The sequence below is a fragment of the Phalacrocorax carbo genome, chromosome 26 (genome assembly GCF_963921805.1).
Source record: "Phalacrocorax carbo chromosome 26, bPhaCar2.1, whole genome shotgun sequence".
Lineage (NCBI taxonomy): Eukaryota > Metazoa > Chordata > Aves > Suliformes > Phalacrocoracidae > Phalacrocorax > Phalacrocorax carbo.
Window position 1 is genome coordinate 3,444,831 of NC_087538.1, and position 26,414 is coordinate 3,471,244.

Sequence of the window (26,414 nt, forward strand, 5' to 3'; positions counted from 1 at the left end):
ACAAAGCAGAAATGTGTCAGCAAGTGGGAAGAGATCACTATTTGATCACACAATCAAGTCTAGCAAGATGTGTACACCAATAGCTTGATGGTAAACAGGGTTTTAGTTTTAGCCATCTTAAATTCTCTAAACACATTTACCATAATATAAACACATGTATTTTGCATAGCAAACATTATCATAACAGAAAAAGTCTCTCTCAACTGGGTTTCTGCTCGTTTCCTACCCATAACTCTCTAACTTTGGCCAACACACGACTGCTGAAAGGTGCCCTTGGATCCACATTTCCTGCATTAGCTGGTTTTGTTACTGTCGAGATTGGCTTTGGTCTTGCAGCTGTAAAGCACGAGGGAAAAACGATCAGCCTTGTGCAATCAAAGCGATGGTTAGTTGTGCGTTATATTCCCCCCCTAAAAATTACCTTCTCTTGGTCCGGACGAAGGCAGATGGTAAGGCTTGGCTCTCTCTACAGCCAGCTGCCTCTGACCTCTAGGAAGGGTCTTGCCGTGCTGGGCTGAGAGAGAATGTCTGGCAACTGCTCTCTGTCTCCAGCGAGGAGCACAGTCGTTCTGATGAACGAGAAGCGTAAAGCAAGAAGTTAAATGTTACAAGAAGTTCATAGCACGGAGCTATGAATTAGGGAATATGTTTCCTCTACAGGTGCAGTAAAATACACCCCCTGCACAGAGCGGCAGCCAGTTCTGCCCATCAGCGCACACCAGCTTCACCCGGAATTTTTAGCCAAGCGGAAGGAAGACTAGAATAATAGCAGAACCTACAACTTTAAGTTAAAACCATGCCGGCACCCTGCAGAACCTCATTCTGACACGCTTGTCAGCACCCACAAGCTTCACATGGCTGACAAAATAGTGCCTTTCCCTTGTTTTTCCTGAAACGCCGCTGCCCCAGGTGACTGAATCTCCAGGGCAGCGGTGGGTTACGTTGGACAAGAGGAAGTGAGGATTAAAATGAGGAAGAGAAAGCTGCCTACACACCCCTTCCCCCGGGATGAAAGCTTTCAAACGCAGGACCTCAACCTTCCAGAACCACCCCACAAGTTTGCTTCCCTGGGAAACTATGGTTCTGGAAAGCAGCAGATGGATCACAGAACCACAACAGAAGTTCCCATAACACAGAATTTGACCTGCCTATTTTGAGACTCAGAAGTTAGGTAAGACTTTCTGTCCAAAAAGTGGTAAAACGAAAGCTGTGGAATTTCAGACCTCACGCTATAGCTTGAGGAAATAATAAAAAGAACAACCCATGATGCAAACGTTGCCTGTGGGTTGGCACCCAGAGTTGCCTGCAAGATACCAGAGATGACATACAACACACTCTTCATTCCACAGTGACCCAAACAACCTCCAATCATCCGAACGTTCCTACATAACGTACGTCCCTGAATATCTGAATGGTAAGAGTGGCTGACAGGAAAGATACTTATTGTGCTGGTTTTGGATGAGAAGGGGTTAATTCTCCTCACCGTGGGGGGCGGCTGCCTTTCCGGCTTCCCGCGCTCTGCCGCGTGGCGGGGGGGCGGGGCTGGGAGGGGCGGGGCCATGGTGGGGCGGCTGACCCCGACTGGCCAATGGCAGGTTCATTCCATACCATGTGACACCATGACCAGTATATTGAGGGCGGGCAGTGGCAGCGCAGAGGCGGCGCGGCGTCGGGTCGGTGGGCGGCTGCGGCGCGTGTGGTTTGTTTCGGCGGTTCGTTCCCCCTCTCCCCTCCCTTCCCCCCTCCCGCGGGGCTTTGCGCCTCTCGTTGTTCTCCTTTACATTGCATTTCTACTGTTGTTTCTTTTAATTTTAATTATTAAACTGTTCTTATCCCACCCCACGAGCGTTACCCTTCTGATTCTCTCCCCCATCTAACAGTGGGGCAGTGAGCGAGCGACTGTGTGGGGCTGAGCTGCCGGCTAAACCACGACACTTATTTAATCCTCAGACACAAACAAACTATTTGACGTGGAGCCAACAACAGCCTGGAACACAGAATTTCCAACTTCACAGGGTCGCTTTGGAGAAGTGAAATTTTTTGTTCAACTTTTAGGTTCAGCTGTAACGAAAGGTGCAGATGCTTATTGCAAGTATTTCAAAGAAGGGTGTGATAAAGAAAGCAGGATTCTTATTGAGCACTGTTAAATCTAGTTAGTAACCCCTAAGAGAACCTTGCACACTTGGCAGAACTTTTACGCTTACCATGAGATGAACGTTCATCGCCTGGTTCAGCTGTGGGGCTGCCGTACAGTTGGCACGCTGCAGGTGCCGGACTAAAAGAATCTCATGAGTCCGTAAAAATTTCTCCAAACACTTCTATGAGAAATAACACATTTTAAAACATATATGATGACCCTGCCTCTTCTCTTGGCAAAGACGGGGTTCAGATTTTCCTCTTGCCCACACTTACTTGTTCAGAGTCTGTGAAAGGCAGCCTCAGGAAGTCTTCCACTAGTCCCATCTCCCGACAGATGTCATACATGTCTTTTAATAGCTCTTCCTCCTTTAACTGAGTGGTGTGCTCCTGCAGCAGAGCCCAAGCCTCCACTATGCACCTGTAGTTAATTTTGTGAGACGTAAAGGCATATTAATGGTATCACCAAAAAGATGCCCCCCAGATATTGTGCTCAAAGTTCAAAGGAAGTGTAGGGGATTGTGATTTCTAGTGTTTGTTCTCCACCTCTCACAGTATTTGAGTGCCAAAATGGTGGCAGATATTTCTTTACCTATTGGACAACAGCACAGTGAGGAAAAGCCGCACTTCGCTACAGCTGGAGGCCGAGAGCTTCATCACCTGCGTGTATCTGAGGGCTCGCCTATGCTCTCCTTGGCACATGAGGGACTGAAGAATTCGCACGTCTTGCCACGACACAGGTTTGGTTGCAGTTGGCTCAAGCAGCAGGGCCAGGGAGCTCTGCAGAAGGTAGAGATCAGGTTTCTTAAGATATAGAGACACACACGCGCACAACAAAACGATTCAAAAGTGTCTTCAGTGAGGGTGAATCTCTGTTGAATAAACTTAGATGGTGACTAATGAAGGGCTTGGTACCGGACAGGTAAATATAAATGCTGAAGTGTCTGCAGAAAAAAGATATTCCGTGAGCCGTACAGAACAAAGGGAGTCCTTTGACAGGAGTGATTCACACCTGGCCAGGATAACCAAATCTCCGTAGGCAAACATCACCTCTCGTAAAGACAAGTCATTCTCCCAGGCAAACAGGTTATATTAACATTGTGACAGGCAAAGAACAACCTTCAGCATCAGAGGGAACATGAATTAGATTGAAGAGTCACTTTTGCGGTCTTCTGTCTCAAGTCTTGCTGCCAGGATGGCAGTTTGAATAGTTAAAGTCCCCAAACCACTGCTTTTGAGAAAGCGCTCGACTGCTCTGCTGAGAACAACCTGAACAGACGGCTTTGGCAAGTCACACGTCAAGCATTAACGCTGACTTCTTCATTGTCTTAATCCATTTCCTCTCAACGTAATTAAAACCAAACTGCAGACCATCACGTATTGCTGAAGGTGCTGCTGAAGCAGCATTACAAAAAAGAAGCTTCCCATGTTTTATCACCTGGTATCAGCTAAGCACCAGGGTTTTTACATCATTTGATAGATCATAGCATTGTATTGCAATGTGTGCCCAACTAAACTGTCACATGCTTACTTCATAGTCCTTGTGGTCTAGAAGCCAAAAACCTCGAATAAGCTTAACAAGGCCCGAAGGGATGGCAAAGGCAGCTGCGAAGGAGTCGACGGAAGGTTCTGTTTTGTTCGGAAAGGGATGCGTGATGTCTAGCAGCAAGTAAATTGTCTGATATCAAGTATCTAATTAAGGCTAATAGATTTGCAAGACCAACAATTTATCACATGAAATAACATTATTACTATTGTTAATAGAATATTAATAGATAATAAAAGGAAATAAGAATATCATAGTGGTAGGACGCAGAAAATACTCATGTATTAGTCTTGCCATTTTATGCTGTTGCAACCTGAAGATAGTCAGGCCCTAACAACAAAATTGCATTCTGAATAAATAACCAGAAAGACAGACTCTCTGATTTCTCTAAGGCATTCAGAAAGGTTGCCTTTCGATATTTAAACAGTTCCGTTGGAAACACAGGCTCCCTCTTTAGTCACTGGAGCCACCAGCTGGACATTCAAAACACGAGAACGGCCAATGCTTGATTATTAAAGCAAACAAATTCTACAGCTGGTTTCTTCCCTCCTTTCCAGCATATATGAAACAACTGAAATTAGGGTGTCCTTACAGCACAGCTTAGCTCTGCATGATTAAAACTGGATTTAAACCAGTATGTGGATCACTCATCGGCAGTGTCACTCTCTCTTTCTGACAGCTGTTTTGGGGGGTCTGTTCTCATCAGAGAGCTCCGGGGTGCAACAGCTTTAAAGCCCCTGCTCTCTAGGCTCCCCTCTCGGGTCAGGCAACACACAGCCAAAGCAACACAGTGTATTTCGGCAGCTTAAAAGTTCAGTTTCTGCCCAATGACTTTTCCCTTCTCTCTCTCTATTATTCTGTGTGCCCGCACTTGTAACAGCACAAAAGCAAGCCCTCTTAGCTGTGCTGGAAAATGGATGATTTCAGCAACATCAGGTCCTGGTACACCGCTGTCAGAAATCCTTTTGCTCTGAAGCAGCACATTCTAGTGCATCGCTCGAGGAAGCAGCTGTTTGCTACAGCTGTGGGTGCTTCAGAAATGAAAAACAGTTTACATTTTGAGACAATCTAGGGGAGCTTTCTACCTTTAACATTGCTTAGTAAACCTGTTTTCTCACATCAGAAAAGACTTTGCAACAAAACATTTTAAAAATTCCTAAACAATCCACAGTACAAAGAAATCAAACAATGCTTCTGTCTGCGACTTAATTCTCAACTACACGTGTTCATCCGCCGTGTGTTTGAGGCACAAATTAGAAAATGCATCGAACGCGTAGGTGACAGACATTTCAGACCCCTGATGCGCGTATACTGGAGGTGTGACAGAAATAACTCCAAGGGATACGATTGCATGTTTGTGGCTTTCTTCAACGCCTTCTAGCAAATAGAGCTCCAGCAGTGCCTGGAATGAAAAGGTAGAAGCTTTTTAAAACTCCTCTCTTTGAGAAATCATTGGCTTTGGGGGAGGGCTGGGCTGGGGCTGGGGTTTGTGGTGGTGGTGGTTGTTTTCAGGGAACACAACACTCACCTGTAAACTAGGAGGTGGGTATTTCCCAGTTCCTCCTTCCTCTCTCTGCCACATCTCCTCAACTTGGTCTCCCAACTGGGAAACCATCCCATCGATCATCAGGCAGTCAGAGTCCCATTTGCCTCTGGAACAAAACGTAGCGAGGATTTGACAGAGGAAAACACTAATTCCAGCCTCTCGGTGTCACAGATTTCCTCCAGCCAGAACAAAACCAGCTAAAGCTCCCACGACTCCAGGAAAGGAACAAACAGACAAAGGCATGATCATGACTTGAAGTAGACTGGAAAGAAATTTCGGAGTCAGGTGAAAGGTGCTCATTAGATCCTAGTGAATTATTAAAGGAGCTCCAAATAGGAATCCAAAAAGCTCCCTTATTAAGGGGAAAGTTGCAGCGACCTTTTAGTTTTCAGTTTTTCTTTTGTGCCGCATTACTTGTAATACAAGGGCAGTGTGAGCAAAGCTACCCCAAACCTCATGCCCCCAGCGGGAGTGTTCCCACACACAGCGGTGAGACCACAGCACGGCAATGTCAGGCTTTGGTCTCAGCACCTCGCTTTTGTTACTGAAAAACAGTCACGGTCAGAAAGCTGAGCCTGCAGCTGAATTCTGGTATCACCTGAAGCAGCACGTTTGCGCCTCTGCACGTGCCATCACAGTGACGGAGGGCTGGCCTGTGAAACACTGCATTCCTCAGAAGCCCATCGCAGGCTCCTGCGGGCTGCGACGGCAGCCTTTCATTTCCCGAGGAGGACGAGCAGAAGCAGCACGCTGGAGGTGGTGCTTCTAAGGAGCCCGTGAGCCTGTACGAGAGTTACCTGAGAAGGACGCGCAGGAAGAGGAGCTTGAAAGCCAGCGCCTGACATAGAGCAGCTTCCACCTGGACTCCTCCTGCTGCACCTTGCTCACGGTGCCACAGCCACGGCTACTTGAGGACTTTCTTTAGGTTACAGAACAGTTGCCAAAGAAAAATCTGTTCTCACCTAACCCAAGGCGCATCACCATTATGCTCGTGAGCCAGCCCAGGAAAGGGAGTTCCCGTGAGGAAGGGGCTTTTATCCAGTAGCCAGGAGAGCGCTGGCCGTGCCAGCTGCATGTGACTCTGCCCATCTCCTTCAACGACACCGCGGTGCTTGGGAGTAGGAGATTTGGGCCAATCCCCTTATCGCCATCTATCACTGGTCATTGAGAGAGATTATTTTTGCTTTGTTTTTTGGTTTTGTTTTATTTTTTTCCTAAAACACGCTTTCTTCTGTGCCCAGAACAATTGCTCTGCAAAGGCCGTGCCTTGCTGACCTGGCCGTGACTGATCCTGTCCTCACCACACGACCTTTTCCAGTGGTAACAAACGACACAGAATTGCCAATGAATTACGTGCACGTCAAAACAATGATGGTACCAACAAAGGGCACTAAGCAGAGGTATATATCAACATTTCAACACGGGAAAGGAACCTCTCTGTTCAGCAGGACACACGCATCACTCCAGTCAAGAGTGTTGCCAGCAAATGCATGAAGCGTAGCAAATACAGCTGCTGATGGAAAAGCCACTCGCTGCCGCTTCTGAATTTGCAGTGGAACTGCTCTAGAGCTTTCCTGCACGTCCTACCTTGATAAACGCTCCAGTTGCTGTCGATGACCAGCGTAGTAGCTCCGAATCAGAGGATAATTGTAGAAAGGTCTAGAGAAACGCATCTCATCACCTACAGGCAATAAATAAGAAGTAAGTTAAAGAAGTCATATCACATTTTCAACCTACAGTTTTTGACTAAAAAGACAGAAGAACACACAAGCTAAGCATCAAAAGCACAGGCCAGCCTCCGACTTTGAAAGAAGCCCAGCCTCCTTCTGCCTTTGCTAAAAGAGACCTACGACACAGGAGTCAATTCCTCCTTGTCCTAAGTGCCATTTCAAGCTTACAGGTGATGTAGCATCCAGAACATGTAGTGTCAGCTGAAGTTCACTCTAAAAAAAAACCCCCAGTTCTCAAAGGGAATGGGTTTTTAAACATGTCATGTGAACATGCGTAAGACAGTTAAGGCTGACAATAGGATTTATAACCCATCCAAATGATGAACTATTTCCAAGGTGTATTTTTTCCTCAAACAATCCCTAAAAAGTTCAAAACACGCACGTCAGGCTTTTACTGTAAAATCAAGCATTCCCGTGTTGGTGCTTTAGGAGTTACTTGTTTACAATCCCAAAGATTTCAAGCTGTGGGCACGAGCAACTCCCTCCCTCAGAGGCTTAGTGCTGGTTCTGAGAAACACCCCGGAAAGAAACTGCTTCCATCATTCTACACGACGCAGTTGAAAAAACAGTGAAATCTCAATTTCAGCAGCAGAACTTCAGCATCTGCTGTCACTGAACGGGCACGACTTGGTATTGATGAAGCCTTGACAAAACCATGGGGAAGCACGTGTTCATAGGAAGCACTGACTGCTACAGACGCGTGACAGTTTAGGCTTACCTGAGCCCTCGGGCAGGAGGCGGGACCCACAGAACCAGAGGACCACTCGTGCATACAAAGCTGCGAGGCTGGTCACCGCCAGCTTATTTGTCAAGTCTGCAAAACATGAAAAGAAGCTTAAGAGGACTGTTGGTGTGCAATTTCTTTTGTTTTTTATAAAGCTCCCCTCATTGCACTAAAGAGAAAGTAGAAAAATAACACGGTAGAAATCTTTGCCTGTGCATTTTTCACTCCGTATCACGTCCTTCTCTGAAGTAAAAGCCCACAATCACAAGCAACCCTTACAAAGAAGAAGATTCACTAAAGGTTTAATAAAAAAAAGTGAAGTTGGAACTACTAAATCCACTCATGGATAAGGCACCTGTTCTTCACGTAGCAGAGACGTTTACTCTAGCAAAGGGATTTTCTCTTTTCTCCTCAATATGCCAGGAACAAGTTCTAATAGAAACAGCTACAGAAACTCAGGCAACTCACTTTACATGTTACTCATTTAGGCTTCCTCTCTGATTTTAGTCATTTCCAATCCAATATTTGCATGCAATCACGCACTGCTAGCTGACAATCAAAGGGAGTATTTGTCACAGTGCCACATCCCGTTGCTGTAATTTCAAGCCGGGTGCTTGCACAGCTCCTTGCTGACCGCAGCCTCCCCACCCACTCGCACCAGCTCCCCAACAAACTCTTGCCCTGAGCTCAACGCGCGGTAAGTGGCAGCCCCAACCCCTCCATTTAAGCCCCTTCTCCCCGCTACATTTGACTTTCTGCCAATCAGCAAAACCAACAGAAGCTCCTCTTTCCACAATTACAGCCCCAGCATCGTTCCAAATCTTCATAAGACATACCAGAGAGTTAGAAATACTGTGACAAACCTTCTCCGGCGAGCTCTTGTGCCTCTGTTAGAAAACAGTTCAAGACTGTGCTAAGGTTGCTCAAAAGCAACTGGCGGTGCTGCAGAGCCTGTAACCTCTGCGGGTCAGTGGAGCTGCAGGAGCCGTCAAACAGCGCAACACCTTTTCAAGAACAGGTATGAAATCGTTAGCCTACAGAGCCATTGCAGAGTTTCAAAGTGCACTTCCAGATCTGCGGGCAAGACCATCTACCAGCAGATCACTGAATGAGCTCAGCTGGAAAGACTGATTCTAGGTTTGCAGCATGGCTGCACTAGTACTCACATATGTCATCAAATTCGTGTTGTGTATAGATCACCCTGCTCCATGTCCAGTCAAGGGCAAACTGTAAATTAGCAGCAGAACTTGGCTGCTCTTTAAAAAGAGAGAACAAAAAAGAAATGAATCAAGAATTCCAAACGAAGAAACCATGCAACATAAAAAAAACATAACAAGTCTTACCTTTAGATGTCCAAAGCTTAATGCAGCCAGTCAGAAGCCCTACAGAACCTGTCTGGGCAGCAGCTGACAAGATCGCGTCTAACTGCTCCTCCTAAAAGTAACAGGCGAAATCAAAGGAGAATCCCACCTGCTGTCAACATCCCAACCACCAACAGTAAGTGCTTGTTTCTAACCCTACACTCACTCAGGCATCACAGGCTGGGCTGCTTGTTGCTGTGAGGAGCACATGGAATTTTTCCCCTGACACATCAACTTCCCAAAGGCTAATTCTAATCTTTATTTGCATGCCTCTGCATTATCCTCTCAATTTACTGCGTTCCAATTAACTATTCCCAGCAACGTGCCCTGCTTATACCCATGGCACATGGGGTGCAGAGAAGTTTGCCATCAGGAATGCGCGAAGGGGACAGAACAAACAGAACTCTGCAACGTTTGCATGGAAGCAGTGAAGCCAAGATCAAGCAGCTTTCCAGGCTATGAAGACATGAAGCAGTTACGACACCCCAAACATTAAGTTGTCATTTCCCAAAATGACAGAAAAGAAGTGAAACATTGATGTTCTAATAGGTTTCAGTTTTAGGCACTTCAAACACTGTGTTCTAATGCCGTGGCGATCCTTCAGAAGGGCAAAGCACAGGCAGGCACAGACGTGCACTGTTAAGGAGTAGCTTAGTGCAGCTGGTGTTCTGGTACTTCTTCCAGGTGAAATGAACATAGAAACATAGAATCATAGAACCCTTAAGGTTGGAAAAGCCCTCCAGGATCAATGAGTGCAACTGTCAACCCAACACTACCATGTCTCCTAAATCAGGCCTCAAGTGCCACGTCTACATGTCTTTTCAATACCTCCAGGGATGGTGAGTCCCCCACCTCTCTGGGCAGCCTCTTCCAAGGCCTGACCACTCTTGCAGTGAAGGCATTTTCCCTAATATCCAACCTAAACCTCCCCCGGTGCAGCTTGAAGCCGTTTCCTCTCGTTCTATCGCTAGTGACCTGGGAGAAGAGACCAACCCCCACCTCACAACAGCCTCCTGTCAGGCAGCTGCAGGGAGCGATAAGGTCTCCCCTCAGCCTCCTCTCCTCCAGGCCAAACAACCCCAGGTCCCTCAACCTCTCCTCATGAGACCTGTTCTCCAGACCCTTCCCCAGCTTTGTTGTCCTTCTTTGGACACGCACCGGCAACTCTATGTCCTTCTTGTCCCGAGGGGCCCAAGACTGAGCCCTCATCAAATTGTCCTTTTTAGGGCTTTTGCTTTTTGTTTGCTTCTTTCTTTGGCTTTTTAAGCACATTCACAAGTATCTTTCCCTTCTAAATAAAATCATCACATTCAAAGCCATTTCTACACGTTCGAATACACACATCAGATTTCCATCTTTTTCTGAAAACCAGTCTCAGACAAGGAAACACACCGAGTACGACTTACGGTGGCAAACAAAACCCCAAACCAAGCTTCTTGCCCCTAATTCTGAGATTTGTCTTACTCACATTCACAAGCAATTCCTGCTCAAATCCCTAACAAGCCTCTGAATGATCTAGTCTCAATTCAGCAAAGGGTATGACAAATTTCTGCATTTCCCAATTATTTCCAACGTGGAGCTGACATCAGATCACCCAATCTGAATGGAAGAGCCTACATCAGGCTTGCAAAAGAAACAGCCTATGGGCCAGGCCAACCTGCGAAGACGTTCATGTTAGCTACCACACTGTGCACAAGTGCTCTTTGCCCCAACGCACCCCCACAGATCTGGTGAGGAATCCAGTAGAGAGGAAGATGAGGGCAGGGAAAGACTGCTCTCCCCTTCCTACCAAGTGCTCCTCTGCCTGAAGGTTGTTCTGAGGGAACGATGCTTCCTTTTCTCCATTCTGTCCTCTTTTCCCAGCTCATCAGGGATCAAAACCCGAACTCAGGACCACGCAGGCAGTTGCACTCATTGATGAGAGAGAAGGAACACCTTTCCCCGACTTTCTCTTCCTGCTCCTAGAGCAGCGCTCTCTTCCTTTCTAGACATTCAGTCCCTGATCGTGCTTCAACGGGAGGCAACGGTGGGTTTACACTCCCAAGAGGGGACCTCAAACATTACATTTGATAAAACTGGCAGGGTACAATTGCAGTTACGCGTGTGGATGGGCAGGAGGAGCATTAAATGGTCCCTGACACCGAAAGCAGCGCCATGGAAAGCTTAGGAAAGCTCCATCCCTTGACATTCTCCATAAAGACACAGTAAAAGCTCACCTCCTTCTGGAAGCCGCTGCACGTCACATGAACAACTCCAGAGCTCAGCAGGCACGTGCCATCTGCAGAGACAACGAACGTTGGACAACATTCCATACTCTCACCGTGATGGTAGCACCAGTTTACATTTTTGTCACAGCAACCTCTGGAAAGGTACAACTGAGTACCCGTTTTCCTCATGACATCACTTACAGCCTTTTTTAGAAAAATAATGGCTGAGTGTAGAAATTTTACCTCCGGGGCTATCGAGGTGCTGCGCTTTGAGCTTCAGCCCAGAGTCATTTCATTTGATCTCCAGCACCACCTCACGGGCTGCGTTACAGAAGCACCCAACCCCCAGACCCAGCCGCCTGTCAGGCAGGTGTCACAACAGCACACACTTGGTCAGTACAACGTCATCACAGTTGGGTGGGTGGGGGGTTGGGGTGTTTCGGTTTGGTTGGGTTTTTGCGTGACAAACAGTGACCAGGAGAACCAATAAATGGCATTTGAGCTCGGTTTAAGCTTATCACTACTCAAAGCCGTGTAATACCTACCAAAATTATAGGTGCTTGGATGAAAACACAGCTCAGGTTGTGGGTAAGAAGGAGGAACTCTCCAGCTTAGGCTGCGCTCCTGCACCACAACATCCAGAAGGAGGTTTGGAGCAGTCGTGCTTGTCACAGCGTCCAGTGACCACAGTGCAAAATAGGGGCAGTCCTGAAGGGATTCTTCTGGCCTGAAAGAAAACAAGTGCAGAAGCTAAACGCCGAGTTTCCAGTGAATTATGGGGAGGGATACTGAAACCAGCTTCATAAAAACCTACCTTAGTGAGCCTGGCTTTTGAGCCTCATACCAGCAGTCAAAGTCAAATACACCCAAATAAGTAGATGGTTTTCCCTGGCCGCGTGTGTTCACTTGCCAGCTGAAGACGGAGACACTGGTGTCAGGAGATATGACTGGAAAAGACAAGACATTGTTTCTTATTGGGAGAAAATACAATCTATCTGACATTTTCAAAACATCACTTTCTAGTTTGGCTTCATTCTGTTACGTCACTCATGAAACACAACACTTGACTAAGAAGAATTTTAAAAATGTACACCATAGCATCACCTCTGTGATAGGTTTCAGTCATGCTGCCCCTCTTTGCAAGTTCAACCTGTATCCGTCCTAAGACAAACCCAATACACAATTGTCAGGTAATCAAGTTTCCCATACAGTAAGAGTGCATCAAGATGGTTAGAAAAAAACAAAAACCAAAAAACAACCCACCACCCTAGGAAAACATACATTGCTGCTTTTAGAAAGCATACAAATTCTTGTCGTATACACTTGATCACTCAGCTGGCATTATTAATTTCCAGATTCGACTCGATTACGGGTGTTACGAATAGCTCCTTTCCAGCACAGTCAGAATGAAAGAACACAATTATCACACAAAACAAACACCAAAACCCAACCCCAACAAACAGGAGGTTGGAACAAAGAGTTTAACATCAAACATTGACCATGTTACACTCGGGTTCTCTCAAGAAGTGGCATGGTCTGTCGTCTCTGGGGAGAAGGCATTCTCCAGATGTGAGCAAAGTGGGGGGTGCATCCTTTACCCTGACAGAGCAGGGAACCAGGAGACAGGTCATTTGGCAAAATGGGTCTCTGTTCTCTGCTGAGTTCATCAGGGCTGCTCAGGGAGCCTCCCACGCTTTACTGCGTGTCATCGTGAACTTCTGTGCCCTTTCACTTGTGTGAGCCGCTGAAACTGCCTTTGAAGATGTCAAGTAGTTTCATAAATCAGAAGCCAGCTTCCTTTCTAACCTCAACCCACATCCAACAGAAGCTCATGTGGGCATACAACTTGAATAGTTTCTGGATAAAAGCTAATGAGGAGCCATCAGAAAAATGACAGGCATTTTTCCATGCCTCAGACTTCATGAAAAGGGGACCGAAAGGGCTTTTTTTGTTGGTTTTGGTTTGGGTTTTTTGGTGGGTGTGCCTGTTGGTTGTTTTTGACAAGGTTTTAGAAGGCCCTCTCCTCAGAATCATGACACAGGTGGAGAAAATCCAAAGGGGTTTTCATTAGATTTTGACACGCTGTTGTTAGAGGATGGCACCCCAAAAGAGGTGGAAGCTGCCTCTTCAGGACTAAGACAAAGCGAATAAACACAAATAGCCTAGAAAGTCACGCCAGTGTCGTCTTTGTAACAGCAGACATAAGTTAAGGCCAGTAAGAAGAGAGGGAAGGGCATTCACACACCCAAACAAAAGGCTGTGAAAGTTATCACTGCAGCCGGCTCAGAGATGTGCTCAGAGCATCACTGGATGTGCAAACCCAGAGATGCACATCTCATTATTGCAAGGTAATGAAAGACACCAGAGGAGTTTTAACTGTCGATCCGGACAAGGGAAGCCAGAAGCTATTGCTTTAAGAGCTTGTAGGTGTAGGAACCTATTAGACACAGAGAGGGCAAAGTGCACAGGCAGATCATAGACTCGTAGAATCATTTAGGTTGGGAAAGGCCCTTAAGATCATCAAGCCCAACTGTAAACCTCATACTGCCAAGCCCACCACTAAACCCTGTCCCAAAGCGCCACGTCTGCACGTCTTTTAACTCCCTCCAGGGATGGTGACGCCACCACTTCCCTGGGCAGCCTGTTCCAATGCTTCGCAACCCTTTCTGTGAAGAAATTTTCCCTAAGATCCCAACTAAACCTTGTGCTCTAGACCCTTCACCAGCTTCGCTGCCCTTCTTTGGACACACTCAGCACCTCAGTATCTTTCTCGTAGTGAGGGGCCCAAAACTGAACACAGGATTCGAGGTGCAGCCTCACCACTGCCGAGTAGGGGGGGACGATCACTGCCCTACTCCTGCTGGCCACACTATCTCTCATACAAGCCAGGATGCTGGTGGCCTTCCTGGCCACGCGGGCACGCTGCCGGCTCATCCAGGTGGTTGGGGAAGGTATCAAACAGACCTGGCCCCAGGACCGAGCCCTGGGGAACAGCACTCGTGACCGGCCGCCAGCTGGATGCAGGTGCAGGCATAGGTTGGAAGAGGGGAAAAAAGAAAGTTGAGGGAACATTCCTAAGCAATGGAGGGGATGATCCTACTGTTCAAAGACGAGAGCTGGAGGAATAAAATGACTGACAGGTGTTATAGAGGTGACCCCACCATACATCGCTACAGCATGTCAGCAAGCATTGAAGGGAAAAATAGGGTTTATTTTAACAAGTCCCACAGAACCTAAGCACCCAGTTTTTCCTTTGAAATAAGCCCAAGAAGTTAGTCTATACAGATACTGAAGACTTTCAGGCTGTGGGTATGGAACAGCATTCACTGCTTGGATGCCAAAGCCATTTAGTTTAGAACAACCAAACACGGGCATCAGGAACAAACCTTCATCAACGCTGCCTTCTCTGTCAATGCAGTTGGGAAAGATTTCTACAGCCTGACAGCTGAGTAGTTTGGCCTTGCTGCCCTGCCCTCTCAAGGGAAAGGCTCCACCCGTCAGATCCAAACTGTACTTTTCAACACAGGATGCCAAACCCTGCGGAAAAAATCACAGGCGAGAGAAAGGTCATTCTGAGAGAAAAGCAGACATTATACCTCAGTAGGAAAGAATGTCTATGTCTAATAGAACCTGCATATTGTACTGTATCTCTCCCAGGCGCTTAATCTGATGGCAAAGAGAAACTACAGCTGACAAGCAAGAGAACTGAGTGTCAAACCGTAACGGGTAAGTTTGGTCGTAAAAGCTTTGCACATTTTCAGAACTGAGCATTTCCCTCGCATTACTGGTTCTAAATGTGTTTTGCAGAATTCCTTGCACCATCCCGGTTTCTTCACAAACCTACGTATTTATCTAGAAAGAGAGATCTGAAATAATGCCATACATAGGCATGCAAAGCGCTTTGCTCCATGACTTGATCACAGAACTGATGAAGTTAGAGGAGTCACGGCCTTCCAGCAGCCAAAGCTCTCTTGCGAGGCATTATCTATAGGCACACACCGCTAGAGTGAAAGCCCATCCCTCGGGAGTAGCCATGAGAACGTCTTACTGAGTCACACTCTTCTCTCAAACCACGTCAGCTCCTGCCAGCTCCTCCTCTCACCTCCTCAGGGACTAAAGGGTGAAATATGCCTCCCTGCCTTCACCAAGTGCAGCCAACAGCAAAACAACCCGGCGGACATGGCATGCACGTGGGCAAGGCGTTTAGGGGCACGAATTCCTACAGAGTCAGCCAACTACTTTGAGACCTACAGAAACTCCAGCAGGATTGTGTGGAACCTCTGAGACCACCAATTGCTAAGCAAGCATTGACTGAAATACTGTCTTTCCAAATACAGCACTTGGTCAAATGCTCTACCCTACAACACATGGGTGTGTGGATTGTGGACAAAGAGCAGCTCTACAATTAAAAACCAACCAAACAAAACCAAAAGCTAAGCAGCTAAAAATCTCCAAAAACCTACCAGAAAATAAAAAAATTGCTTGTACCTCATTCTACCCAAGTTTCCTAAAGTTTCACAGCTCTAGAAGGAACTGGCATGAGACAATCCATTCTCGTATGACCTGATATGTTACATTTAACTCACCTACTCTGAGAACAGGCAAGCTTTCTCTTAACCATTCTAGGAAATACTACTAATAAATATCAAGGCTGTAGAGCACAGATCCTCTCCTACCGCACCTCAACAGGAAAGACATGCTCTGAATTAAGATTACTTTCCCATCAAAAAGATTTTGCAAGGGTTTCAGGCGTAACACTGAATAAAACTATACGTTCTAAAAACGCGTCTTCTATCTGTTAGATAACAGAGAGGTAAGGCTAGTTCATCTCTATTTTAAACACAACCTCTTTGGAGCCACTTCTCAAAATTTACATATACTTTTTTGACCAAATCAGACCACTCTTTACTGTATTTGCGTATTTTGCTGGCTTCAAGAGCAGAGTTCGTAGGTAACGCAGCCAAAAAGTAGAAAGAGTTCTCTTTAGAGCTACGAAGTTTCAGGACCAGCACCAAAGAGACCCTGCAGGTGAGCGTCATGTGAAGTCCTGCTGACAGAGCTCAAAGGGAAAACAAGAATTTAAACCTGAAGACCGGAACAGAATAAAGCTGTACGCCCGTGTTTTAAGGAAGGGAGACAGACAGAACCTTATTCAACTCTGCAGTTTGGTTAAACAGAGCTACTCAAAGCCCTGTCTTCTCTTCCTACAGGCCATTCACTTGGTGTTTAAATGAAGAATCATTTTCTTTGTAAAAGCTGCTGCCTCTTCAGGAACTGAATTTATACGGGCTCTTTGCAGACGGCCCTGGCTGGAACACACGACACGGCGGTATGAAATTGTACGACTTCTTTTCAAAAAGTATGGACAAAGGCCGTGCCCGGGAAGACTCAGCAAAAGATTCTTTCTTTTTAAGTCATCTCTGAATTGTCATGGTCAATATTCCCCCTGCCAACTTCACTGATACTCCCTTAGGGAAAAGGACTCTTTCCATCCTTTCACGGACGTGCACGTCTTACCTCATACATGACTTGTCCTGAAGCCGAGCGCCTCCTGTCTGCGAACGCTAACTGCAACAGATGTAAACTCACGGCATCGCCTTCACTGGAAAAGGTACAAATGGTGACATTTGGTTACAAAGCTGCTTTATAGTCCTCGTTACCCTTTCCTTAGGTCTAGGCTGAGGTTTCCTGAATAGCACTGTCTCACTGAAAAGAAAAACAGCCCTTCCCAAAACCTAAGAATTGGTCACATTTAGCTGCTAAACCACAAAGGAGGAAATTTGGACACTAACAGCTTCTGGGGCAAAGGCTACCCATACAATCTGGAAGCTTCAAGATGTTCTATGGAATAAAAATGGTTGGGAACAGTTCTTGGCATTGAAGAGCTCGCAATCAAAACTGCTTTACAGTCAAACTGAAAAAGATTGCCACTCCATGAGCAGCCGAGCTGAGTAAATAGCTTGCTGATGCCGAGAGGGGCAGATCTTTCTCCCCTTCCCTTCCCACCAAAGCTCCAGTCCCTCCCCTGCACACACGGCACCTTCCACACCCTCCTTTCAGTCATTAGCCCAGCAGGAAACCACCGACTTGGCTGCTGAGCACCTTCCCTGCCAGCCGAGCTGAGCTGGCTCACCAAGGCTCAGGCTGGCACCAGGGAACCGGCCATGCTGTCACCTCCTCCTTTAGGGGCAGCAGGCTGGTGGATCCGCACCGTTAGTGCTCTGGAGCTGCAGCCTCCACTGCGCTCCATGGTATTTTCATACCACGGTGTGAATATCAGGCAAATCATGAAGCAGTCATCAGGAAACAAAGGAAGCCATTGAAGAATGCCAGCACAGAAATAGAGCCACTGTCGCTTTGCTGCCTTTCAGCAGGGAGGAACTAGTAGGTCCCTCTCCATCCCTGTTACATCCTGTACAAATCGCACCGTCAGCCCCTTCCATACCGGAGAGAATCTCCTGCACGGCTAATTCAACAAAACAAATACACGTGGGTCAACTCTAGGTGAACAAATACTCAAAAAAAAAAAAATCAGTGGCCGATAGTAAGCTTTTATTCACCTTTCTTGCGTCGACTGAACAGCCCACAAGTAGCAACAGTTGCGAGGATCGTGCTCAGGCTCTTGAAAAGTAACGGCGCAGACAGGAATCCTTCCTCCTTCAAGCTGACAGTGGTGCCTGCAGGGTTAACAAAAACAGAAAGCAGGTGAGCCTGGTGGCCCTGCCTGTTTGTAGAAGGGGAGAAGCATCTTCTGAGCAAAGAGCCCCTGACGTGCTTCTCCTCAAGGCACAGAAGGTCACACTCCCGTCTCAAACAAGGGAGTCACGGGAGCGACTGCTTTTGATGCAACAGCCACGAGGTGAGGAAATTACTGTCCAGCACGGGCAATAACCTGGCTTTATCTCCTCCTCTGCCTGCGGAGCAGGAACATGAAAGATTCCTTCAGCTGCCAGGCAAAAGATTCTTCCTACTCTTGTCGCCTGCTTCAATATTGAACTGAAAATGCAGCCTCTCTTCTGCACAAGCTGAAAACAGCGCCAAACACCAGTAGTGTCTTGTTTCTTTACTTGGACTATCTAAAGCCTTTCTCCTCCAGACTTCTGAACCTTCTTTGCACCTTCACAATCTATTCTTGCCACCTCACTATCCCTCCACTCTCTATTCATGCCGCCAATAGTTCCCGGTGAGTCACTGCAGATTTGCTTAAGTGAATCCCGATCTGAACTGGGTCAGATATTCCAGGGGGGATTGCTCTTTGGCAGAGCTGAAATCATCTCCCTCATTTCTCTGTTGCTTATCCCTTGACATGACCCTTATTCCCCCTCCAAGTGTTCCAAGCAGACTTTCATTCCCATGCATCGCTGCCTTGGCATGGGTCAGTCCCCTCTTTTGGTCGAGACTGAAATGTGGGAGAGAATGTCTTTTCAGCCACAGATCAGCTCTTGATCCTTCACGTCTCACTCCTTTCAACCGGGACGCTTTGAAGAATATGATCACCACAATCCCATCATTAACATACTTCAGCCTTTCAATGGGTGCCCTCATTGCAGGAGCTGGTTCTGAGAAATAATGTCTACAATCTCTTTCATTGAAACACACACAACTCCTGCTGTCACTGAATACTGCTGGTGGAACAAACTGCCTTATGGAAAGCAGCTCTCTCACACCCTAACTGCTTGACAGAACCCAGAGAAGGGAGCTTTCCGCAGTTCCTCAGCCCACGGGCACAATAAGGAGAACAATCCCAGCCCGCTGGGCAGAAGGCGGCCCACTGAATCCAGGTATGGCTCAATGGTTACTTCAGAAGGGGATTCCTAAACAGGCCAAGATTACACTCCACATTTCCCTCCCTGAAAAAGGGCTCTTTAAATTAACAGACTTCCTCCTCAAGCAGAGCCTTGAGAGCCCTGCACCTCCAGGCGTGACCAAGTGCAAAGGCCGACTTACTCCCACTGCAGAGTTTTCATATTCCACAGTGACAGGGAGCCGTCGGAAAAACCCACGGCGAGCTGGTTGCTTCTGCTGATGTAGCACAGGGTCGATATTGCTGTTCCTGAAGGACACTGTAACTGAAGGCAGAGATGTCTCCCTTCCCCGGTCACCATTTCTCTTCTTAGTGGAACTCCAGCAGCAATTCTGGTGACAACTACTAGAGCTACACGCACAAAACCACACAATAAAGGAATGCGTTATGCCATTCAGGTTGCATTTGAAACACTGACGTGACAACATGTATAAACTAATGCTACCGTCCCCGGCAAAATACCCATTGATGCAATACTTTGTCTGCTCTTCCCATTTTGTACGCACTCAGAGCACACAGGAACTCTCTGACTGGACAGGTATCCTCGCTCCTATTTCAAAACCAGGTGAAAGCGTAACCTCCATAGACAAATTCTTCCTGGGCTCTGCACATCAGCAGTTTGGGCCTCATGGTGAAGCTACTTGAAGTGACACCAGCTCCCGAGGCCACTCTTGTAAGAGCAAAAACAGCATATGCAATCCGAGTACACCAAGTACAGGTTCCGTTTGGTGAAATGCAGGGATTTTGGTAAGGCATATTTACTTTAAAAAACAAGCCTCAACTTTGCCCCAAGTCAATGAACAGAAGCAGAAGAACATTCCCAGGAAACAGGGCACGTCCGACACACCTTCCTGTCAGGCAGCTGCACCGCCTCGGATGGTCAGATTCCTACCCCTCACTGGTGAGAATCACCGTGACAGAGGGACCCTGGTGGGAGGGGGTATTTGTAACCTTAGGAGGAGTATGAAGCCACTCCCATTTTTAATCCTTTCAGGGCCAGACGATGTCAAACCGCCACCTGTCATCAGCAGCCATAAACGTCTGCACAGCAGTAGCTTCAAAGTGGGATGCGTGTTGTTGATTTAAAAGACACAAGTTTTCTTACTTTTCCGTTCAAGTTTAGAAACCGCAAGCTCACCCGATGGTTCATTCTCCCTCTGACTGCAAGAGAGATCATCCAAACCAAGGTCCACCACAAGCAGATGACCAACATCTGTCGCCACCGCTGCCACGCCACAAAACCCTTGCAGAGCCCGGTGCAGGTGCCAAGGCCTCGCGCTGGCTCCTCCGGGGTTAGTTATGGGCTCTACAGCAGTTACCTACAGGAAAACTACAAGTTAGTATTTAAGCTCTTTGACGAGCTTTGATAGAAATCACTCAAAAGTGAAGCCAGAATCAGCCCATCAGAAGCAAGAAAGTAAATACAGGGTTCTCAGACTTAAAAACACAGCATTGATCCCAATTATATCCAGACAAAACAAACAAACCAACCAACCCCCAAAAATGTCCTGTACAAAAATCCGTTACTGCCTTCCGTTTACGGGGTTTCCTGCAGGGATTTCGCTGAGCTCACTCCAACTGCAATGGTGCAGTCTATTATCACAGCTTACCAAGTTCCATTTTCTACTTAGAAACCATTAACTCAAAGACAACACAGAAAATGCGTTAAATGCAAGAAACTTGACCGTATTTAAGGGACTGGAGTAAGAAAGGCCAAACTCACTCTCGCTCTCCCACGGCCCCCAGCCCGTCAGCACTGGGATACAGCCCACGCCTTCTTTGCCAAACAGGTACTAGGGCAAATCTCGGCTCTCAGTCAGACGCGGCAGCGGCCAAGTTGCAGGGGAGACACACCGCTGCCACGGCAAGGGAGTCTTGTTACAGAGAGCGGAAGGGAGATACCAGCTTAGGGAAAGTTACACCAGTCCTCATTTAGAATCAACAGAGCAACCAGGGAAAGCAGAAAAGTTTTCAGTGCCGAAACAGCGGCAAAAAGCCCAGCAGCTGGTTCGCCAAAAGCCAGCTCCGGCTGAGGAGACGCGCACGCTGCTCTGTAACACGCGGAGCCGCCTGCCAGCAGCTTTAGTACAAGGCCCTGATGAAGACAGACCTTTCCGCACCTGCAGCCCCTCCCGGGACAGCCCTGACGGCTCCAGCAGAGACACCAGCACGTGAGGGCTCCTGCACTAAGGCTCCACAACAAAAGAACACGGGCTGCCCTTCAGCCTCCTTGCATAATGTCACACAGTGACACCAGGGAGCTTTACATCAACAGCAACCTGTTACATGACAACGGAACAGAGCAGTGAGCACCACAAGGAGTCCTTTTTTTTAATATATTGGGTTTTCTCCCCAGAGGTGGGGAAAAATTGACCAAACCTCGAAGCCCCAAAGTTCTCTCCTCTCCCGTGTCAAGCACTTGCTGTGACTGCGCTGCCTGGCAATCTGCTACAGAATTTACCTTTCCCCTGGGCCACAAGAATTCTACTCCTAGAAGTGCCCGCAGTATTTGAGACAACTTTATATTGTTTCTGTCATGGTTTCAGCTGGGATAGAGTTAATGTTCTTCACTCTAGCTGGTATAGTGCTGTGCTTTGAAATTAGCATGGAAAAAAACCTGTTGAGATAACACACAGATGCTTAGGCTGTTGCTGGGCTTTGCACGCTCTCCTACACTGCTGCCAGCTCCTTCTGGGAAGGAACGCAGAAATCCTGTCTCAGCTCCCTGACTCTGCATGCTGCCCTTCTGCCTCACACAAACCAGCAAGAGTGGGGAAAATACCATTCCAGAGCTCTGAAACATGCAACCCTTATAAACCAATTTAATACCATTAATGTTTTCAATTCAGATTTGCTTTTACAAGTCTGAATGACTGCACGTCTATGTCAGCACACAGCTTGCCTTTCCATCTCAAACGCTGAGATTTATCAGGACGATCGGCAAACCCACACAGCGGAGCACCAACCCAGCTCAGCTCGTTAGAAATCACCACCACACAAACGCTCACTGCCAGCAGTCACACTGTAGCGCTACAGACAAACAAACCCCGCCTGGATTCTAGCAAGTCAAACCAAACCACGCTCTGGAAAGCTGAGTAATACGGAAGTATTTATCTGTCGCAGATTCTAAGGTGGTAAAGACAGAGGGAACCTTGATGTTCCATTACCTTAAGGTGACTCTTGTCTACACTCAGATAAGGAGCCGAGGGGAAAGGACGTCATTTGAGTTTATGGGTTAGAGAAGGCAGGGAAAATTAGCAACGTTACACCAGAGTATCCCACCGGCACAAGCACCATATGCAATAAGCAGAGGTTCAAGGGCTTCAGGCTGAAAGTCAGTCTGTAACCACCTGCCAGGTAACGCAGTGAAGCCTGTTTTTTCCCATCCTAAGTCAACAGAAAAATGTGCTTTGCTCTGAAGTCACCTGCTTGCTAGTCCGAGACTCCTGGGAATGTGCCGAAGTCAGCTACAGCACAGCCATGGAAGTCTGAGATGTTTTAAAGACAGTATTTCTGACATAATGAACCATTCAGGACATGTATGTTACCAACACTTGAAAGGCAGGGTGAGGACGAGTTCTTTGTCACTCTGGCTAAAAAAAAAAGGTAGTTTTCAAGGCCTTTTTGTCAAAGTGGAGAATGAGGTAACTACGTGCTCTACTGTAAAACCAGAAAACTTGTTTGACTCTCTCAGCAAACTCAAAGGATAACGGTACCGTTAACCCCATAATTTCACATCAAGGTGCTCTCGACTGGACACTCTGCAGTGACAGGATGATGACACAATAGAGAAAATGGACGTCCTAGCAAAGGGACGCTCCAAAGCTGCTCCTGAAACAGCGTTATGCAGCACCTGACAACGTTTCCCCCATTAAAAAGCACCTACCCTTCCTGGCAGAACTACTGCTGTAACCACGCTCGATGTTCCAAGGTCGTACAGGCAGAGAACACTTCCCTCTGCTTCTCTCAAGCCAACCAGCAGCCCCGTTCCCGTCTGCCAGGAAACCTCCTTCACCACGCGGATGGTGGGAGGCTGCTCACGGGCTCCACTGAAACGGTGTGCAGAGAGCCGCTCTCCCGTCACAGCGCTCACGACCTCCAGCTGAGGGCCACACGCCAGCCAGGCCAGCCCATCTCTCCCTGGAAGAAGAGAAAAGGCTGGCTAAAGCAAACTCCCAGGAGAGGGTTGAAAACAACGGGAAAATCACAATCACTGCCCCTTTGCTTCAACAGAAGTACCTCACAGAGCAAGAGAGGCTTACCGAATTCGGGTCGATTATTGAAAATCACCCACTGAATCCTCAACCAATGCATCGTAAAATGAACCACCTTATTATTTTGCATTTGGACTTGTCATTCCTGCACTGAAGAATTCTGCTTGTTTGGGATAAAGATTACAATAGATTGGTCTCTAGTCTTTATACCATATTCAGCTTGGTTTTGCTAGAAATCATCTAAATACATATGAGAATACATCTCCTAAAGCATAATTCAAATATGGCAAAATCTCAGCCAATTCTTTTCTAGTTGACTAACTTTGCTCGACACACGCCTACTTTGGGCAGGGATTTGGACTTCAACAAGGAATTACCTCAAAATGGGCACTGCGGGAGCCAATTTCAACTTTTACACGCGCTGATCACAGAGAGAAGTTAGCACATTTAGTTTCACTGAACTACTTCCAACACAAAGGGAGTATTAACTCAACTACTGCACTTACAGTCACACAGAGAGATTCTACATGGTCTCAGCAGAAGCCCGGACACCCAGGCAGGCCCCCGGCTCTACCTTCAGATCACCGACAAAGTCAGCTACCTCATCTGCTCAGCCGCTCTCAGCAGCTCTCCCGGGACACTCCTCTGCGTCCCATTAAATATCTGCAAACCTGGCTGCAGCGCCTAACAGGGCTTTCCTCTTCCTTCTGTTTTTAGTCAGGCTAGGAAAGAAAAAGCAGGGGAGGCTGCCTCTCTAACACTGTGGAAAAACTAGTTCTGCACGGGATGTTATGATGGTACCAATAAATACAGCCCAAAACCACACCAGGACTTTTTTGAAAACTGCCTTTCATTCCATTAGAAGTTGAGGAGGGCTCACTGACTTGCCCGTGTTATTTTAATAGCTCAAGACTGGCGCAGGCTGTTGTCCTTTCAAAGTTTAACTCTACTAATGTTTTAATGTTAACATTTTTCATCATTTTGTCATAGTTCATCCTTTCTGTTCTCTCAAAACCTGACGCACCTGAGCAGCACCAACCTGACACAGCTGATGCTGTGACCCCGTGCCTCAGGTCACCTCCAGGCAGTAACAACTTCACAGCAAGACCCAATTTCGAGGAAAAGGCTCACCTCTGGAAAACCGCCCGCGCAGCACAGACCCTCGGGTGAGCTCATCTTCCCCAAGAGCCTGAATGGTCACCTCGGGAAACTGCAGCAGGCTGCTCGTTACCTGAGCCGCGAGGTCTCGCATTCTTCACTGTGAATAGAGAAGAAAATGCAAAAAGAGGCTCCTGACAGCCATCGACATTTTTCAGATTGACAGAACTTTCATCCCTTTGCCGTGAATAATCTCCCGTCCACCTCCTGCGGCTCTTTTCCTTAACAAAAGGGCACTCAGGACAGGTTTGGATCTCACAGCAGAGCAAAAGCAGAATCCTTTGCTTTTCTGATGCCTACGAGATCACCAACAAAAAGGGACGCAGGGGTACTGACAGGATAAACAACACGGGAAAAAGCCCAAGACACTGGAGTCAAGTCAAGCAAGGCGGCACGAGTCAGAGAGTGAGTTTTGCATTAAAAAGCTCCAGAAAATAAATAAGAAAGAACAAGTTGAGAAATTACATGTTTGAGCAGAATCACATCCAGCCAAGTCAGTGTTCTGGGATGTCACCGTTGACTGACATGTAGTACATGAAAGTCAGATTCAAAGGCCAACAATGTTACGGGCTTACTGAAGGAAAAGCTACAGATACGGTCAGTCGCAGCTGCAGACGTGATGTCACAAACCAGGTTCACTTCAGTGCCACCAAAAGAGAGGCCTTGCTGCTGCCCCCATCTCTCCATCTGCTCCTTCCTTCTGCTCCTGTATCCCTGTGCCTTCGCTTGCCCTGACCTGCACACGTTTTAGAGCTCCTTAGGAGCCACATTAACTGCCCAGGCAGACAGGGAACGCACCCACAAGAGCAGAGAGCTTTCCACCAGCTTAGAGAGTGAAACGGGGTTGCAGAGAGAGCCAGCAAGCATAAAAGCTGGCACAAGGAAGGAGGCAGGACACTGCACCGGGGAGAAGGAGAGGGGATTTGCCCATCTCCATTCTGTGGCCGTAAGCCGTCCTGCTAGCTCATGCACGTGTGAAACCACACACTCACTTTGCAAGGAGAGCTGCAAGAAACCCCTTCGCTTTTAGAAAGGGCAGCACCCAAGGCACTCTCAGTCAGCTCTGGACTCCCTCGTGCACGTAGAGGCTCACTCTCGCATGGAGGGAGGCTGAGGCTGACGGGTGTCACTCTTTCACTCAGCCAGATGTGGAAGCTAAAGTGATCTCAGGGAAGCGTTACTTGGTGGTCAGAGAAGGGACACCATTGCCTGACACTGCTCGGGTCACATTGTCTAAGGAAAGAGGACAAAGAGTGGGAAGAAGCCAAAGAAGAAGAAATGGAAGAAAAACTATGCTCTGTTGAGAAAAACAGCATCCGCTTTGTTCAACAGCAGGGAAAGATCACAATTATAGAGCTTTTTGAATTACTATTAATGACTGGCTCAGTGACATTTTCCCCAGAAATACAGCCCCCAACAGCCCCGATCCCGTATCTGATGCAGACCACAGATTTCATTTCCCTTTACATGAAAAAACCCAAACCCGAGGCACATCAGCGTTTGACACTAGAGCCCCTTTACCCAGCTGCCTCCTAGGGTTATTCTCCAACACGACTATTCCTGCATGCAGGAGCTGCAGTCCCTCTCCAACGCGGCCAAGCTAGCAAAAGCTCCTCAGGTCACTCCTGAAAGTGTGCTCTGTTGCACACTGCTTGGCGTACCTGGGCAGGCGGGCGCAGGCGCCGAGTGTCTCAGGGCAGAGCGCACACGCAGCCGTCCCGACAGAGGCAGAGCCCAGGGAAGACAACGTTCCCAGCGCTCCCACAGCGCTGGCCCCTCGCAGCACCAGTTCCAGAATCACGGAGTCACAAGGGAGAGAAAGGCCTTCCGGAATCCCTGGGGGCAGCTGGTCCAGCCCCTGCGCAGGCAGGGTCCCCCAGAGCAGGCTGCCCAGGGCCAGGGCCCGGCGGCTGCTGAACCCCCAGTGCTCAAACACACCCCTTGCAAACAGCCGCCCGACGAGGGGAGCTGCGGAAACGTTGGCAGCC

At 47.6% G+C, this 26,414-nt stretch overlaps 1 protein-coding gene across 1 annotated transcript; it reads right to left on the reverse strand.

Moving 5' to 3' along the window:
• Positions 1-214: 214 nt before the first annotated feature.
• LOC135317501 (protein ELYS-like) lies at positions 215-24,520 on the reverse strand (the record flags this gene model as incomplete). Its single annotated transcript, XM_064473794.1, has 24 exons — positions 24,400-24,520; positions 22,941-23,194; positions 20,193-20,373; positions 19,198-19,405; positions 17,811-17,927; positions 16,768-16,852; positions 14,637-14,787; positions 12,065-12,197; positions 11,796-11,977; positions 11,260-11,321; positions 9,026-9,116; positions 8,849-8,938; positions 8,542-8,686; positions 8,038-8,042; positions 7,677-7,772; positions 6,816-6,909; positions 5,211-5,334; positions 5,028-5,084; positions 3,668-3,814; positions 2,729-2,916; positions 2,413-2,557; positions 2,205-2,318; positions 422-569; positions 215-336 (listed from the first exon to the last, which is right to left on the reverse strand). Coding segments are annotated over exons 1-24 (3,060 nt in total), but the record flags the coding sequence as incomplete, so codon positions are not given.
• Between the last annotated feature and the right edge of the window lie 1,894 nt (positions 24,521-26,414).